Consider the following 18,401-nt stretch of genomic DNA (forward strand, 5'->3'; position numbering starts at 1 on the left):
TATATCAATCCCTTGGGTTTTCAAATTAGACTTTAACTTTTAGACAAGTGGTCTTTTAGAAACCCTAGGCTCCCTTCATATGTATCCTTAAGGTGTGTGGCTACTCTACACATATGCAAAGGATTGAAGACAAAGTCATCATGGTGGAAGATTGTGAGGTTTTTGAGATCCTTATATTAGCTAAGGTAGGATCTTGGAACATCTAGATCTAAGGTATGATTTTTAGAGCACCTAAATCTAATTTTTATTGTTTACGCTATTAGGATCTAGAGCGAATACACCCCTATGATCCTCATATTTCCAACACAAACAAGGAGAATTATTTGAACATCCTTTTCTTGCATAGACTTGGTGAGAGTTTCAATCATTTTGGCCATGTTGGCGATTTGTTGCTTTGGAGTGAATGAGTTTGTCTATCATGACCGATTTGATGGTGTTAGAAAAGTCAACAAAACCAATGGCAATATCATGTATTGCCTTGGAAACATTACATGGAGATGTCAGCTTAGACCCACTACTAGACTCATTGTCTTCTTAAATAAACCTTAACTCGAGTTTGAAGGCTCTTTCTCAGGAGAGGTTGGGATGTTCTTCTTCTTTGCCCTAACAAGGCTAATGAGATGACTAGGTTCTTAGGAGAAGCCAATGCAGAATTTGTATCTCAATCATGGGAAGAGGTAGAGATGCCCCATCAAATTTTTCTTCAAAGAAAAATATGTGGAAAAATTAAAATTTATTGATGTCAAGAATAGGGTATAATCTATAGTTGTTCCAATGATTCTTTTTAAAAGAAACTTGATTTAGGTTGTACTTTGGTTTGAACCTTGGTGTGTCTTGGGCTTAGGCTTAGAATTTAGCTTGTCTTAGGCTTAGGCTTGAACTTTGGCTTGTCCTCAACTTAGGCTTGGACTTTGGCGCGTTGTGGGTGAGACTTGGACTTTGGTGCAACTCACTCTCGCCAAGACCATGAATGCTTGATTTTAGATTGAAAATGCCTTGAAGTTGATCTTTGAATCTTTGAACCTAATCTTTGAACTTTTGAAAGCTTGATTTTTGAACCTTCAAAGGCTTAATCTTTGAATTTTCAAAGGCTTAATTTTTTAATCTTCAAAGACTTGAAGAACTTTTTGAATCCTTGAAGAAAGTTTTCTCTAACTTTTTTCAAGTGTGAATAGGGATGGCAACGGGGCGGGTTTTTTCAAGTACCCGCCCCGTCCCGATTATATATAAAATTAATTTTAAATTAAAATTAATTTAAAAATTAAAATTTTATTTTATTATTTTTAATATATATATATATAATAAAAAAATTTAATAAAATAAGTTATAAAAAATATAATAATTTTATTATTTATAAAATATATTTATTTTAATATAATTAAAAATTTTTAAAGTAATTAAAAAAACGCTAAACAGGGCGGGGCGGGGCAGGTATGGGAATTTCTCATACCCACCCCGCTCTGTTTAATTTTTTAAATAGGACAGAGATGAGAATTGTTTTTAATAAACGGGACGAGGTTGAGATGGGGGTGACCCGTCCTAAACCCGCCCCATTGTCATTCCTAAGTGTGAAACTTTTTTATTTCTACTTTGGGTGATTTTCAAAGTTAGGGAGACCCTTCTATTTATAGGGATGAAGAGAAACATATTTTGATAAATTTTCTTATTTTTTACAAGTATTATTCTGTGAGGAAAGTTAATATTTAGGAAGATTTTGAGATATATTTGGATAGACTTAAAGTTTGATACATTATTCTTTAATTGCATATTAATATTTAGGAAAGTTGGAAAGCATATTTAGATACTTTTTTAATTTATTTATTTTAATGAAAATTAATGCTTATCTCTTCACTTATCAAACTCATCAATTTCATTTATTTTTATAATTATATTTAAATTAAAAATATTCCTTATATTTTTTGCCTGGGACCCATATGCCATGTAATAATTTGATTTGATATAATAATTGTCAAATGACAAACTTTTTTTTATTATACTTGTTTTGTATTGTATAATTTTTTATGATGTATAATAATTAATAAGTGATTAATAAATTTTGACCAATTTATCTTTGAATTAAAAATGATTCTAATATATATTTAGCCCAAATATAAGGAAAATGGAGTGAAATTAATCCCATGAAAATATGATAAATATATTAGAAAGGAAAAGACCAAAAAGGAGTAACAATGTGAACGAGTAGGAAACAAGCTGAGGAAGAGGAAAAGGGGTGACGGGACGGCGCGAGGCAAAGGCAAAACGGGTGATGGATGGCTGGTTGCGAGGGCATCCATGGAAGTATGGCATTGGCAGAGGAGCCCACACACCTTCTCTCTGACTACCCCTATAACCAACCCTCTCTGACCCTGACCATCTCATCCCTATCATTCTCTGCTCCTGTCATTTTCACATCCCTTCTGTTCCTCTCCCAACAATCATTACCTCCTTTAAAAGCTGATACAACCTCTTTCTTCTTTATTATTAATTTTTATTTTAGAAATGAATCATGCCCATGGTAAGTTGAAATTTGAAAATTGGTTGGCTTGTAATAACATGTTACATAAAATAGAAATGAATCCAGATGGCAAGTAGAACCTAACTCCTCACAATGCAATCATGCGTTTGTTACCGAAGCTCTTAGCTGCCTGTGACTCCCCCTGCCTCTCTTTGTGGGAGTGGGGAGTGGGTTTTTGATTTACACAAATCTTCAGCCGCCACCCACTCGCCAACAACCATCCCCTTTCTTTGTCAATCTCGTCACTCTCCACCCGCTTTTCTCTTTTTCCACCATTTCTGTGATCCATTTTGAGAGAGAGAGTCATGAAAGATGCTACAGCAGCTGTAGCGATGACTAGTAGTGGAAGAGGAGGAGGAGGAGGAGGTGGTAGTGGTGGTGGAGAGAAGGTGCGAAGCTTGAGTGATAAGGAGAAAACCAAGATGAGAGAGAGGCAGAGGAGGTCCATCACCACCAACATCTTCCACGGCCTCCGTAAGCATGGCGGCTACCCTCTCTCCCCTCGCGCTGACATTAATGAAGTCCTCCGCCACCTCGCCAGCGAGGCCGGCTGGATCGTCGACCCCGACGGCACCACCTACCGCCACTCCCCCACTCCCTCTTCCGTACTTTTTCTATCACCTCCTCTTCCTTTTTCCACCTTTTTCTTTTTATTTTCCTTCTCTTTCTAACCCGCCAAACATGTCTTCCTTTCCCAGGGTTTCGCTTCTTGCCCCGTCTGCGGCGCCGGCAAGAGAAGTACCGCCTCCACGCCCACCAGCAGCGTCGTCCTCGGCGGCGAGTGCTCCACCACGACATCCCCTCGCCGCTTCCAAGTCGGAGACTCAGTGCTTTCCCCGTACTTGGCTGGCTGTGGTGGGTCCGGCGTTGGTGATGTTGTGACGTCTGAGCGTGACATTCCTCTGGCACTCTACATGTACGGTGGACTTCAGCATTCCGGAACGACAGGAGAACCGTCGACGGCAGCGGTTACATATCAGCAGCAGCGGCAACTGTACCTGCAAGAGGCGAGAGCACCGATGACCTCTCCTCCCCGTCCGGCTTGAAATCCCTCCTATTATTCCCTTACGGCCCTTGTTCTATATTTCTCTTTTCCCTTTTTTGGATTTTCAGCAGAAAAATTATTACTAAGAAAAGCAATATTATATTATATAGTGGAAAGATGAACTGTTATGGTATGATTTCCTGGGTTCTATAGACATGATAACAGGCGAGTAATGAGGGATAGAGACCATGATTCCAAAAGAACAGCAGAGGCAAAGATGAGAGGTTTCAGGAACAGCATCAATTTCACATGACTCCCAAAAACCTGGTGCTTTCACATCTGCAGGATTAAGAATCAATAATTCCTGCAGTAAGCACCTCTAAGGCATAAAGGCGCTTAAACAGCTCATTAAAAAATTACCCTCCTTGTAATCCATACTCACTACATTAAATTGCAAATCAATCATGACCTACGTTGTTGTTTTAAATTGATTGCAGTTTGTCAAAATGCAGCCAGAGGTTGTTCACATAAATGTAATTCATTGTAATGTTACAAGCATCATCAGGAGAAGAATAAAAGCTTACTCCAGCTTTGACTGCTACTTACAACACTACAAAAACATGTCCAAAAATCTTTAAGCCATAATCTACTTCTGGAGCATCATACATCAGGGAAGCTTCTCCTTGCATTTCAAACTTGCGTCCAATTTTTCAAGTGAAACCAGGGATCTCCCCTGGCATGGGAGCCAGCTCGTTCTTGCTGAACCTGTCTTCATCATAGAATGTGGCGTGAACCACCCTACCACCAAAAAAACGACCATCAAGGTCAACAAGGGCTTTTGTGGTTTCTTCGGATCTCTCAAACTGCACAAAGATTCTAACTGCCTCATCTACTGGGAAGTTTGGCTCTGTTATCTCAAATATGAGTACTCGAGTCACTGTGCCGTATTTTGCACACTCTGATCCAACCTCGTCTTCTAGTTCATCATCCACCTCACCAGGGCCCACCTTCAAGAGAATGAACAATACAATTAAAAAAGACAAACCTCTCCATTTTTTCACACTAGTACCATGAATGTGGATCATGGATACAACAAAAATTTACATCTCAGCAAAGAAAAATAGTGTGATTCAATTAGAGGTCTACCACCAGGTTTCCATCAAGCAAAATAAACAACAGAAATGGAATATACCATAAACGGTTATTAATCAGAAACATGCAAATTTTATATTAGAAATGCATCATGACTGGCACAAGCATGCATCCCTTTCAAGATTTTAACATAGTAGAAGACAGAAGTATAGGTTACAAACAAGAATGAACCAAGTTTCCATTAATGATCAACCAGTAAAGTTCAGTGCTGTGATATTAGTCACCAAGTAATATATGCCAAGTTTTCTATTACTCAAAACAAGACTTTGTGATGAAACTTTTATTGATGTTCTCAAAACATTGGCTCTGTGGTAGCCAAACTTTGGTGCTTATAGTGGGTGTGGGTTATGATACCCTAAGGTTCATAACAACATACAGGTCTGGGATTTGGAGTTGAGGGGTTCTTCTGGTCAAGTTTTTATTACATTGAACCTTCTGAGGATATGATTGACAAGTTAGCACAGAAGATTTACAAAAGTTGTTTCACAGTAAAATCCTACTGCAATCCCCTTTATGTTTAGTGAGGATGAGGGAAGGGGGGGGGGGGGGGGGGGGGGGGGGGGGGGGCGGTGGGTGTGGGTTGGGGTGGTGCTTCATTCCATACAAGGCAGGCCTTTTACTGGGGATAAGATATGTGGGAGAAGATCCTCACACCATTGATAAGATTGATGAGGAGAAGGTCCTTGTCAACTACTCCTGCATACATAAATATAACAAGCTAAGTTGGCTAAACAATATTTACTGATTGTGAGGTGGCACATAGAATCCAAGTTCTGTTGTTCTCCATTTTCAGCATCAGTTAGGTATTTCCCGAGTTGGTAAATGATAACATTACTGGCTGGCATGGCAATTAGAAGGCAAGTTTGAAGTCCTGCTTTGAACTTATATCATCATTTATAGAAGAATCAGATTAAGATATTTGAAGGTTTGGAATAGTTGGAGCTGAATTTGAAGTTCCTAGGTGCAAGGGATTTTCTCTCTTTAGATTCCATTAACAGGTTGATGGTAGCCTAAAGTACCTACAGTGGCTGTCATTTGGCCTTCACTATTTTCCTTTATTTTTTTTCATGGCCTTGTATGCTTCATGTATCAAGGTAGTGGCACTTTTTCAGCATTTTCCAATGAATTTTATATTTTTACCACAGAAAACTATTGTTCAATAAAATTCATACATCACCATGCACAAAGCTTGTAATAAGCATACAATAGCAATAGTGCTCACACAAAAACAATAGGAAGTGAAGGCTGATCAAGCAGGATAACTTTCCAGGTTTACAATCTAGACTAACACAAAACAAGACACATTTCTGTGGTAATTATCATCACATGAATAGTACAGGATAGAAAAAACCAGCAAACAAACACCACCATGAAGCTATGTGTGAATATACAACTAACACGAGTGGAAGGTTAAATAGAAGATGAGAAAGAAGAAGATTCAGAAGTGCTTCATGCCTGGAACTAATAAGTGGATCCCACCCCCTTGGTCTCAACAAATTTTGGAAAGAGATCAATATTGGAACTCACTTTAAATAATGAAGTGGTGGGAACACTATCAAGAAGCTGATAACAGATATGTTACCAAGAAATTGAGAAGGAATGTGTAGTAGTGGGTTTGAGAGATTGGAGAAAACAGGGAGTTTAAGAAATTAAAGAAAAATTAAAATAGGGAGACATTTTAGGCTTGTGAAATATCTCCATCAGGTCATCTTATATGACTATCTTGATTCTTTATCCAGTTATTTGGGTATAGAAGGAATCGCAGAAGTAATGCATCCGCCATCTAATTGCTAAAATTCACAAAAAAAAAACAACTAAAGCAACATTGCTATTTTATTTTCATTTAAAAAAAAAAAAAAAAAATGAAAGCACCCTAAAAATATATAAGAATCTAATTCTCTTGTACACTTTGAGCAAATGCAAATAAGATGAAGTTTTCTCCCCAAAAAGGGCAATGCAAAAATACAAGCATTTACAAATTAAAACCTCTATTACAGACTAACAACAAAATGTAAGATGACTCAATTTAATAGAAAATTGCCAATTGTTTGGAATGTTATGTAGAACCTAGCCAAGAAATATGGATCCCTCACTATCAGCTCCATGTAAATGATTTCCCATAAGTATTAATTTAACAAGCAGTTGGCTTACATCAATAGCACCGGTAGATTCCATGAAAACACTAAACCCCTTATCAGTATGTAGCAACAAGTACAAGAACAATATTAAAGAACAATCTTCCAGAGGTCCATTTTATGAGCTCCAAATATCTTAGTCAAACAGACTCCACATATAACATATTCATTAATTTCTTTTAAAATTTCAGCTTTGAGACAACTAAAATTGAGAAACAGACTATAAAAGAGATAGTTAGAAATCAGTGGATTACTTATTTTGTATTGTTACTATTTCGATTGCAATAGAATCTTTAATATCACAGTTGGGTTTCAAGTTAGCAACTTCTACTTTATTTTTTTATTTTTTATTTTTTTTGTTACTTTCTTTGGATATAAAAAATAAAGAAGACTTGGATGAATGGAAAAAAAAAAATTACAAAAGAGGTTCATTGCCAAAGGTAAAGAAGTCCAAATAGCAGTTATTTTGGAATGTACTAGTTGTGAAGGAGTCAACAGCATTTCAAGATATATTCCTGAAAAAAATTGGCATATGTCAGAAGCAGATTCATCTATTTCTCTGTCAAACTCGTATAGTCTGGCAGTTACAACAAGAATTTCCAATGCACATGGTCATTATCCCTTCTCAGAGTCCATCTTGCAATTCACATTTCCCACTCCTAGTCCTAGAGTCCAGACACTCAGTCATCATTAACATTAGGTTTAGAATCTGCCCTCCTTCCGCAGAAATCATTAAGGTTTATTAAAATCCATTAATTGAAAAATCAGAGCTGAACACTATAAATGAAGGTTCCAAAAGAAAGGAGGTAATGTGTACAGAAAATTTATTACAAAAACACAACTACAGTTGATGGTCTTGCAAATGCAGGACTAATAGATTAAGTCCCAGTAACCTGTGTAGCCCAAATTTTCTTCTAGGGATGATGTTTACAAAAAAATTTCTCCAGCCCTTTACAGAAGGAGTTGACACAATATAAAGCCTGATTTAACACACATTCTATACACAAAGTGACTCTCTTTTTTTGCTTGAATCAAATATATAGTTAATACACTTACAAAAAATAGCCATAAAGGCCTACAAGAGATCTTAAACCTTTGTATGAGATTCCATGCTATGGGTTCTTTATCATATTAATACCCCACCCCTCATCATTGTGTTTCTTAGGCATTTAATAAACTGGAGAATCTTGATCAATTCGCTGAATTTTGAGCTGATTGTTGGCTAACTCAACATTTTACAGTATATTAGGGCATCTTATTAGCAAGCTGACCTAGGTAGTTTCATCGTATTCTAATATTATGGATCAATTTGTATGCACATGCAGAAATATTTTCTTAAAAGTGTTCATCTTAAGAACCCTAGGATGAAACAACAGTTAGAAAATTTTCCCACATGAACAACAGAGAGCAAATTGGTCCCAAATGTGAATTGCAGATGCGAGCCCCACCAATCCCTGGACCCTAAAGCCTTCAACAAGATGAGGCTCGTTAGCCTAATGAGTAGGATGGGGAATCAGAAATCTCTCAAAGCCTTAATCCCACCCTTCACTCTACTATAACTATTAGTACAGAAAAAATTATCCAACGAAAGACATTCCCTAATCTGTTTCCTCTTTCTACACCAGCAACATTTCATGAAAAAGGCATGATCCAGAAACCCCAATCAACATGGTCACAGATTTTTTCAAATCCACTATTAAGACCACTCTTTCCTTCTTAAACCACATCTGCTTATCCAGAAATTTATTCACTACCAAAGAAGCATCAAGGATTTGACTGTCCTCAACACATCCAGTCACCAAACTAATGGCACTAAGATATTCAATCCCAAGGGGAAGCATCTTTCATACAGATAAGAGCAGTGAAGATTAGAGTTAATGGCTCATTAGACAAAGTTCCTTGATTACCCTAAATCATTCTCTCTCAAGGTTGACCACTAATCTTGATAAGAAGTCAAAATATTTTTTTTCTTTTTTTTTCCTTTATATATATATATATAGATGGATAGATAGATAGATAAAAGCATGTGTATTAAAAGTGATGAAAGAGGGGAAAAAGTATGCATGATGTATACCCATCAGGGTAGCCCAGTTGGTCAGGGTGAATATTGGAAAGTGTGGTCCCAGTAAGTGGCACATGATTCTGGGTTCAAATCCTACCACTGATGATACCTTGAATTTACCCGGTGTTGGTTGTTGCGGGGCGGTCAACACCCCGAGGTTTGGGTCCCCATGGAGAGTCCTAAGGGCTTAGCCATGGAAGATTCCTCGGTATATATATATAAAAGTATGCATGATGTATACAAGGTACCTAAAGCCAAAAAAGAAGAGGGATACACAAAAAACAACACCCTCACCTTACTTGCAGCCCAGCCAATTAATAAATCAAATAAAGACAACAAGCTAAGGCCTAAATGCACCCTAACCCATTTCAAGAGCATGTACATAAAGGACTGTAAAATAGCTTGGCTCGCCAAATCAGAATCTTCAAAAACTCTCCAATTTCTCTCCTTCCAAAGGGTCTAAAATAAGCGCAAAGGAGTTTTTTTCCACATCTTCTTCCTTTTCTTCCCTACAAAGGCACCATGCCAACTAAGGAGGACATCCTTGACTAAAGAAGGCATCTCCCACTGAACACCCAAAAGAGCAAAAATAAGTTGCCAAAGCACGACTGTATTGGAATGGTGAAGGGGGATATGATTTGTTGATGCCTCCTCACTTTTACACATATAACATCAACTCAATAAAAATTAACCCCTCCTTTTTAGCTAATCCAAAGTTAGAATTCTTCTCCAAATAGCTTCTCAAGCAAAAAAACTAACCCTCCTTGGGACTCAAGGGTTCCACACAATGCTTGAAGGGAACGCATTCTGATTGCTACCTGCTAAGGAGTAAAAGGATTTAACTGTAAAGATACCTCCCTTTGACAACCACCAAGTCATGACATCCTCAACAACCCTTCTGATCACTTACCTTTGCAACCTTCTGAAAAAATCATCCACCTCTTCCATTTCCCAATCATTATTTTGTCTTGTGAACATTTGATTTCAACAACCCACTTCCCCCACCTGCACCCACATTAGGTCTACCCATGCATCTTCAGCAGAGACTATTGAGTACAACTCTGGGGAAGCCTCAACCAAGGAATCCTCACCACACCACCATTCCTTCCAAAATCTCACTATCCTTTCATTCCCTTCCTAAAAACAATCCTTTTGCTAAAATCCTTCCACCCCCTCCCGATAGCCTTCCAAAGACTCACTCCATAACCTTCCCTCAATGATCCAGAACACCAACCCCCCTCTTCCTTTTCATACTTCCTTACAATCACCTGATTCAAAAGAGAGACAACTCTAGTGGTTGGGCTAAGGGGTGGGAGTGACTTTACATTCAAATCATCCATTAAAGACTTAGCAAAGGGGGAAGGCCATCTTTCTACAATAATGAAGCTTGCATTCTTAGAAGCAAATCTCCAACACCATTTTCCAAATAGGGCCTTATTTAGAGTAGTCAAATTTCTAATACCCAAGCCCCCATCTCAAGAAAACTATTAACCAGTTCACCAAGTGAGGCCAACAAGGGAGCTCTCCTCCCCTTAAAGGAAGTCCTTTTGAATCTTCTCCAATGTTAGACTAACTTAAGAGGGATTAAAAAAAAGAATATGGAATAAATTGGTAAACTAGATAGAGTGCTCTTTATAAAGTTAGTTTCCCTCCTTTTGATAAGTATTGCCTCTTCCACAAAGCCAACCATTTCTAAAATCTTTCCTCCACTACATCCCACACTTGTAAAGGTTTAAAGGAGGCACCCTAAGGGAGGCCTAAATATGAAGGGAGAGAACCAACTTTACACCCTAACACCCTAGCCAAATCCTCTACATTAGAAACCTTCCCCCCTCCCCCACCCTTTGCCAATGAAGGAAAAGGAAAATGAACCTCCCCCATTAGGATCAACTCAATTTAATCCAAATTAATTTTCAAACCAAAAATCGCCTCAAATCACATGAAAGCCCAGCTAAAGGAATCCAAATGCTCCTTGTTTAAGCCACAACAAATTAGATGTCATTACCAAATAAAAGATGTCACTACCATACCCACACCTCCACTCCTATTGACCAAAACATCCTCTAGAAAGCTCCCTTCCATCGCCCTCTTCAAAATACAAGAAAGCACCTCCATTGAGATTACGAAAAGGAAAGGGGAAAGAGGATCTCCTTATCTTGGGCCTCTATAACTTTGGAAGAAACCTGCAAGGGTCTCATTAATTAAAACTAAAAAGTGAGCTAAAAAAAATGCATCACCTCATCTACCTTACCCACTTAGCTCTAAAGCCCTTTTTTTCCATGGCTGCTAACAAGAAACCCCGGCTCACATAGTAATAAGTCTTTTCAATATCTATTTTGCAAATAACCACGCTTTCTGAGCATTTTAGTTGTGAGTTTAAGGCCTCTTTTGCTATAAGGACTACATAAAAAAATTATCTGCCCTCAACAAAAGCGTGTTGGAAATTTGAAATCATTTTCCCTACCACTCTTGTTAGTCTATAAGCAAAAACTTTAGCTAAGAGATTATAAACGCCTCTCACCAAGCTAATAAGACAAAAATCCTTCAAACCCTCTACACCTTGTTTCTTAGGGATGAACACAATAAAGGTCACGTTAAGACTTCTCTCAAAATGACCCGTGTCATGAAACTCCATAAAAAAAGCCATTACTTCATTCTTGACAATGTCCCAACAAAATTGCCAAAAAGCCATTGTGAACCCATCTAGACTAGGAGCTTTATCCCCACACAAACTAGAGAGATCTGAAAGAACCCCGTCCTTAGAAAAAGCTTCCTCAAGGGACCTCGACTCTTCTCTGTCCAAAGAAGAATAATGCAGCCTGTTGATGCTCGGTCTCCAATCCCCTAGCTCTAACAAGATGCTTTAAAACGTGTTGATCACCTCCTCCTTTATCTCAACTTCCTCGCTTAATCTTCTTCCATTCACATTGATAGCAAACAAGAAATTCTTTTTCCTTTAGACATTAGCCTTTTTGTGGGAAAAAAAAAAATTGACTTTTTAACCCCTTCTTTTAATCATAATTCTCTTTTTTTTTTTTTGGCCTCCACGAAGTCTCTTCCATGCCTGCCCACTTGCCAAAATCCTCCATGACCCTTCTTCTAGCATTTTTGTCCTCGGGAGAAAGATCGAGGTCTTTTTCAAGCCTCCCAAAAACCAATCTAACGGAGGGTAGCTTTTTTATTCATGGAAACATTCTCAATCACCTCTCTATTCCATACTTTGAGAACCTTCTTCAACAACTTTAGCTTGCTAGCTAAGATGTGACTACATGAGCCACTAAAATTGTAGCTCGTCCACCGATTAGTAACCAAGTCTTTGGAATCTTCCACTTCCAACCACATATTTTCAAACCAAAAACGAGTTTTTCTTCCTCTGATGCCTCCTGCATCCAATAAAATAGGAGAATGATTGGAAGTGGGCTTGGGCACCAAACTCTAAAATAGACCACTAAAATGACTCTCCCACTCTTATGAAACTAGGAAGTGATCAAACCTAGAATAGGATGGATTATTCAAGCCACCACACCAAGTGAAGGAGCTGCTTGTGAGAGGAAAATTCCTTAACTAAAGCTCTTCAATTATCCCTGAAAAACGCCTCATTGTTGTGGACGTTCTCGAGCAATTTCTCTTCTCTCTAAGAAATCTGACCACGTTCAAGTCCCCATTGATGCGCCAAGGGTTACTCCACAACCCCCTAATATCACCAAGTTTAGACCACATATCCTCCATCTCGGCATTACAAATTGGCCCATACAATCTAAGGAATACCCAATTGACATTATCATCTCAATTCTTGAAACAACATGATAGAGAATATACCCCTCTTTCCATTTCTAAGAGCCCTAACACTTCTTTGTCCCAAAAAACTAAAATTCCCCATGCCTAACCTCTAGAATCCATAGTGCCCCAATTCAAGAACTTGCCTCTACTCCCAGATTCCTAACCTTAGTCTCCCACAAACAGACTAGGTCTACCCTTTGTGATCTGATAACAACTTTCACTACATTATGCTTTTCAACAACATTTATTCCTCTAACATTCCAAGATAGAATCCTAATATTCATCAACAAATCTTGAACAATTCCTAAAAGTCTTCTCTCGCCTTCTTCCTGTCCCTGAAGCAAAATCATAATTAATAGAGCACTATAGCTTGCGTAATTGTCTCCCAAATCTAGACTTAAAGGTTGAACCCTTCTTTTCCATGAACAAAGGCTCTACCCCTTTTTCTAGTCTCAAACCTCCGCAAAAGAGTCAAAATTTCATTCTCCAATCCTTTGACCGACAACCCCCACAAACCTGTTGAAAGACAACAAGTTTCCAAACAAGTCATCTTAAAAGGCCCCATTCACCAATCCTCGAGTTTCATCACCACAACCAACCCTCTCTTTGTTGGCTAACATCTCTTCTGTCAAGCCATCTAATTGGAAAAAAAGTGTGAAGGCCCAGGCTCTAATAAATCTCCTTCCATGGCTTTTTTTTTTAATTTGTTTTTTTTTTCTCAAAACAAATCTCTTTTATTTTTTAAACACTCAAAAGTCAACACTCAACACTCATTTCTCACCCACCTTATAATGAGCATTGTTCTTCCATGCATGACCACTGCTCTTCCATGTTTTATTTCTATTTTTCAATTGTTGATTTGATATTTTTTTACTTTGATTTTTTTCCTTTAAAAAATCCACCTAACAATGAGCACCTAGTTTCACACCCATAGTGAGCACCGAGCACTATTCTTGAGTTTTATTTGTGTGTGTGTTTTTGCTTTTTCAAATCATAAATTTAAAAATAAAATAAAATTAATTAATTTGAATTTAATGCTTTAACTTTAACTTTAACTTTAGGATTTCAAGTCAATTATGTCTTATTATTTTTTTGAAGTCAATCATATAATGAAATCTTATTATTATTATCATTTCTTTTCTTTTTAGTATGAGTTTCTCTCATTAGAAAGCTTCACAAAAAGATTTTGTGGAAATATGTTCTTGAAGTTTTCAGGAAGAAGCATATAAGATGTAAATTTTTTTATATATATAAGTAAACAAGATATGCATATAAGATGTAAATTTTGCAATCAAAGATACACGGAACAGACAAATAGACTTAAGCATCACTTAGCCGGAACTTATCATGGTATGAAACCATATAACAAAGTCAATGAAGATGTTAGATTGGAATGTAAAGAGGCATTGACTAATTATAAGGAACAAAAATAAAAAAGAAATAAATTGCTTGAAAAAATTGGTATGGGTCCAAATGAAACTACCTTTTCTAAAACAATGGGGACATTGGGGAGTGGGAGTGTAAGTGGGAGTGGGAGTGTAAGTGGGAGTGAGGAACTATACCCAAGGAACCCATGGATAAATTCACCACTTCACAACTTAGACAAAGTGCTTTTAATTCCAAGTGGAAGCTAGAAGAAAGGAAGGAGGTGTGTATAAAAATTGATTGATTTATGTACTCAAAAGTCTCACATTCAATACAATGAATGATCCTTGCCGGGTTGCTATCATTGATGCTATGACAAATTTTGGACTCAAGTTTAAGCTTCTATCTATGCATGACTTGAGGGCATGGATTCTTAAAAAATAGGTGAATGACATAAATATCATGATGGAAGTAATATGGATGCTCAATTATGTCAGATAATTGGACAATGGAAAGAGTAGATGTCTTATAAATTTTTTGATGAATAGTCCTATTGGCACATGGTTTATGAAATCAATTGATGCATCTAATACAATAAAAAATGGAGAATTAATGTTCAAATATCTTGATGAGGTGGTTGAATAAATTGGAGTAGAGGATGTTGTGCAAGTTATCACTGATAATGTCTTTAATTATGTGAATGTTGGAATGAAGCTTATGGAAAAGAGGAGAAGATTGTGGTGAACTCTTTGTGCTGCTCATTGCATTGATTTGATATTGGAGGATGTTGGAAAGCTAAATGTTCATGCTAATACACTTTTATGAACTAGACAAGTGGTGAAGTTCATATGAACATACTTGGGTTCTTAGCTTGATGAAAACATTTACAAAAAATAATGTTATTCATTCAAATGTCTTATATCATGAGTTGTCCACTAAAGATAACAAATTATAAAAAATTGCAAGGGTTGCACTTGAAATTACAATCTCTACTAAATACGATGAAGTTACAACAACTTGAATTTTAATTTGCAACTCATTGAATTTAGTAGAGAACAAAGATTAACAACAACAATAAAGAATTTTGCAAGCTGATCTTGGCAAAGAAAGAGATGAGCACCAATAAGATTTGGTGTCAATGAGCTAAAACAAATTAGGCGACGAATGAATTTAAAACTAACATTAAGTAAGAGTTGCTTTAAAAACAACAAGGAAATGAACTCACATCAAGTAATTTGAAACCATTTTTTAATCATATGATTCTTATGGATAAGATCATTTATAAAATTTCAAGAAACTGATAACATTTTTTCATAGTAATAAAATCTAGGCTGGAACTATCAAATGCCCCAGTAAAGATCAAAAAAGAGGATCAGTTTCCATCCAATTTTCAAGCACCCATCATAATAATGCAGGTAAACATTTATGCAACACCCAATTTAAAGAAAGTTAATATCATTCATACCATGTTTCTGAGCAGCAGTACCCGGGTTGGTGGACTGTTAAAGTTGACACTCTTCACCTTCTTCTCTGGTTTAGATTCACTAGCATTCACAATAACCCCAGCTCGCCGATCAGTCTTCTTGGCCATCAAAGGAGTAGTAATTCCCTGTTCCTGCTTCCCAAGCCCTTGCCCCTCCTTCCAACCCATTTTCGCCATCATTCTTTGTGCTGCAGTCATTTGCCCACCCGCTCCAACCCCCAATCCAACCGTTTCTGACTTCCCTATAGTAAACCCATCTCCACTCGTTGGTGGAGAAGGTGACCTTGGCACAGCTCCGCTCATCGCTGCACGCCGCCTCCATGCTTCCTCACCTGAAATATTCAACCTTGAATCCCCATACTCCCTTTCCCTTTCTGCTGCTTCCCTTTCTCTCCGCTCTCTCTCCCTCTCCTCCTCCTCTTGCCGCCTCCTCTCAAGCTCTCTCTTCATCTCCGCCTCCATAACCTTCCTCTTCCTTTCCCTCCTGTAGTCCTCGTAATCATTGGGTCTTGCGGGGTCATACTCTTCAACCACCGACGATGTGACCCCGACCAATGCGGGCTGAAATGAGGGACTTCTCGCCCCTTCATTGGGTAGCACAGAAGGCGACGGTGCCAGCCCCGGCGAAATCAAAATTTTCGATGAATTTAGGGTTTTGGGTTTGGCTTGGGCGTGTTGGGTTTTAAGAACAGACTGCGGAGGCGCAAAAACCGATGACGGCTTGCGCAACGCAGCCGGCGCCATTTTGGCGCTGCTCGACCAAACCGACGAATTGGTCGGTTTGTCTTCATCAGCCGAGGAGGGGGGAGGGAGATCTCCGTATAACCCACCTAGCATTTTAAGAAGTATTGCTCGGATGAATGGAGCTACTGCCCACTCAAAACCCTAGAAATTCAAGGTACGATTTAAGCAAAATCAAGAGTCTTACAGCGGACTAATGTAAAAATCTAGGTTTAAAACACATTTCCTGGACAATAGTTTCGAAACAAAGTCTGTGAATCAATGGAATTAGGGTTTCCATTTTTTAAAACAAGAGGGAGGACGTACCAGATAAATGACGCAGATGAGAAGGTTCTAGCCGGGTGTTAGCGATTTGTTATGCGGCTCATGCCCACTTGCTGCAAAGCGTCGCCTGCCCGTTTGTCTGGGACGGAAAGGGAAATCAATTTTATTTTTTTTAAGTATTGTTAATTATTATTATTATTATTAAGATCTTATAGTTATGAAAAATTCTGGATACACATTGGCTACCTATAAAAAATAAATAAAACCGAGTACCAATAAATATGATCAAATATAAATAAATAATATTAGGATAAAAAAGAATGAGATCAAAACACAAAATAGTGAGTTAAATATGAATACAACATCTTAAACTTAAAATCGTAAAATAACATCTTTTTTATCGATTCTGCTTTTCGACGTGTCCTATAAAGGTATGATAAGGAAAACTTTTTTCTTTTTAAAAACATGATAAATAATATATGAATACATGAGGTACTCGAAAATCGAAAATAAAAATGGAAAGCTTATTTTATTTTTCATTTATTATTGTGTTTGAATTATAATTAGAAATGAACATAGAAATAAAAAATTTAATCTTATGAAAATTAAAATTCACTTTTATAAAAATTTTAATTTCCCTTTTTATATGGTATTATTATTAACCTCCCTTCCCTATTTCCATATAATTTCCAAACCTACTATAAAGGAAAATGATAAAATAAAATATAAAATGTGTAGGATTATGATAAATTTGACTATATTTAGAATGGTAGTAATTTAAAACTTTTATTAAAATAATTATTTTTAAGTTCTAAAAATGTTAAAAAAAAATACTTATTAAAATCATTACCAATAAAAGCTCTTAGAGGTTGTAACACATGGAAGTGATACTTGTTTTTCTTAACCAAAATTACAAATGACAATGGGCGGGTTTGGGAGGGGTCACCCTCATCCCAACCCTACCCCATTTATTCAAAATAATTTTCATTCCATCCCATTTAAAAAATTAAGTGAGGTAGGATCGGGTTGGGTGAGGTGGGGTGGGGTGGGGCATGTGAATTTCCCATACCCACCCCAGTTCATCCCACCCTTTTTAACTTTTTTTTTTTTTTGAAATTTTTTTAAGTTTTTAAGAGAATTATTCTAAAAAGGTTTTTAATTACATTAAAATAAATTTATTTTTATAACTTATTTTATTGTAAAATAAGTTATTATATATATATATATATATATATATATATATATATATATATATATATATTAAAAATAAAAATTAAATTAATTTTATATATAATTGAAGTGGGGTGGGACGGGACAAGACAATGCTCAAACCCGTCCCTAGGTTGAAAAAAAAATCTCAAACTTGCCCTTAACTCGTTTATTTAAATTTCAAACTCATCTCATTAGGAGTGAGACAAGGTGAGTAACGGAAAATAGGTTTTCTCTATTTATCATATTCCATCAACGTGAACAACCATTTAGAAAACATTCCTTCAATTGACCAATAGGATTTTAGCACTTAATATTATTTTATTATTAATTATCTTTTATTTGATTTAAAATATATATTTAATTTAAAAATAAGATTAAAACCCTATTGGTTAATTGAGGAGATGTTTTCTAAGTGTGTGTGTGTATGTGTGTGTGTGTGGAAGAAATGCACATCAAACTAAAGGGTCAAAAGAGAGAATCCAAGTTTTCTTTAATTTGTTCTTTTCTACAAATAATTTCTCTTCAAGATTAATCTCATGGATTAAGGTATGTTTTCTTGATTATTTATTTTATCTGTGAAAAATCACAAAGTTCTAAGATTTGAGAATTAGAGTTATGATTGTTTTGCACAATTAAAGAAACCCTAACATGTGGTATTAGAGCATATGGTTTATGAACTTGTGATTTTCCTTCAAAGATTATTTTAT

General features: G+C 36.8%; 2 protein-coding genes across 3 annotated transcripts; one reads left to right on the forward strand and one right to left on the reverse strand.

Annotated features, from left to right (window-relative positions):
- Positions 1–2,583: 2,583 nt before the first annotated feature.
- On the forward strand, positions 2,584–3,696 carry LOC117923736 (protein BZR1 homolog 3-like). Its single transcript, XM_034842167.1, has 2 exons — positions 2,584–3,120; positions 3,214–3,696. Exons 1-2 carry the CDS (start codon positions 2,821–2,823, stop codon positions 3,559–3,561), a joined length of 648 nt encoding a protein of 215 aa, XP_034698058.1. The 5' UTR covers positions 2,584–2,820; the 3' UTR covers positions 3,562–3,696.
- A 214-nt stretch (positions 3,697–3,910) lies between these two features.
- On the reverse strand, positions 3,911–16,616 carry LOC117923734 (DNA-damage-repair/toleration protein DRT111, chloroplastic). Of its 2 annotated transcripts, XM_034842166.1 has the most exons (3): positions 16,525–16,616; positions 15,460–16,362; positions 3,911–4,507 (listed from the first exon to the last, which is right to left on the reverse strand). In XM_034842166.1, exons 2-3 carry the CDS (start codon positions 16,312–16,314, stop codon positions 4,211–4,213), a joined length of 1,152 nt encoding a protein of 383 aa, XP_034698057.1. In that variant the 5' UTR covers positions 16,315–16,362; positions 16,525–16,616; the 3' UTR covers positions 3,911–4,210. The 2 variants fall into 2 exon arrangements, with proteins under 2 accessions (XP_034698057.1, XP_034698056.1); XM_034842165.1 differs by lacking the exon at positions 16,525–16,616 and having other exon boundaries at positions 15,460–16,518.
- Positions 16,617–18,401: the final 1,785 nt, after the last annotated feature.

This window comes from Vitis riparia, chromosome 10, assembly GCF_004353265.1.
Source record: "Vitis riparia cultivar Riparia Gloire de Montpellier isolate 1030 chromosome 10, EGFV_Vit.rip_1.0, whole genome shotgun sequence".
NCBI lineage: Eukaryota > Viridiplantae > Streptophyta > Magnoliopsida > Vitales > Vitaceae > Vitis > Vitis riparia.

Bases quoted from the DNA above. Each gene is read 5' to 3' on its own strand.
- LOC117923736 (XM_034842167.1), top strand. From the start codon at position 2,821: ATGAAAGATGCTACAGCAGCTGTAGCGATGACTAGTAGTGGAAGAGGA. The intron at 3,121-3,213 runs GTACTTTTTCTA...TTCCTTTCCCAG, and splicing joins ACTCCCCCACTCCCTCTTCC to GGTTTCGCTTCTTGCCCCGT.
- LOC117923734 (XM_034842166.1), bottom strand. From the start codon at position 16,314: ATGCTAGGTGGGTTATACGGAGATCTCCCTCCCCCCTCCTCGGCTGAT. The intron at 4,508-15,459 runs GTATGAATGATA...ATTCTCTTGAAG, and splicing joins TACTGCTGCTCAGAAACATG to GTGGGCCCTGGTGAGGTGGA.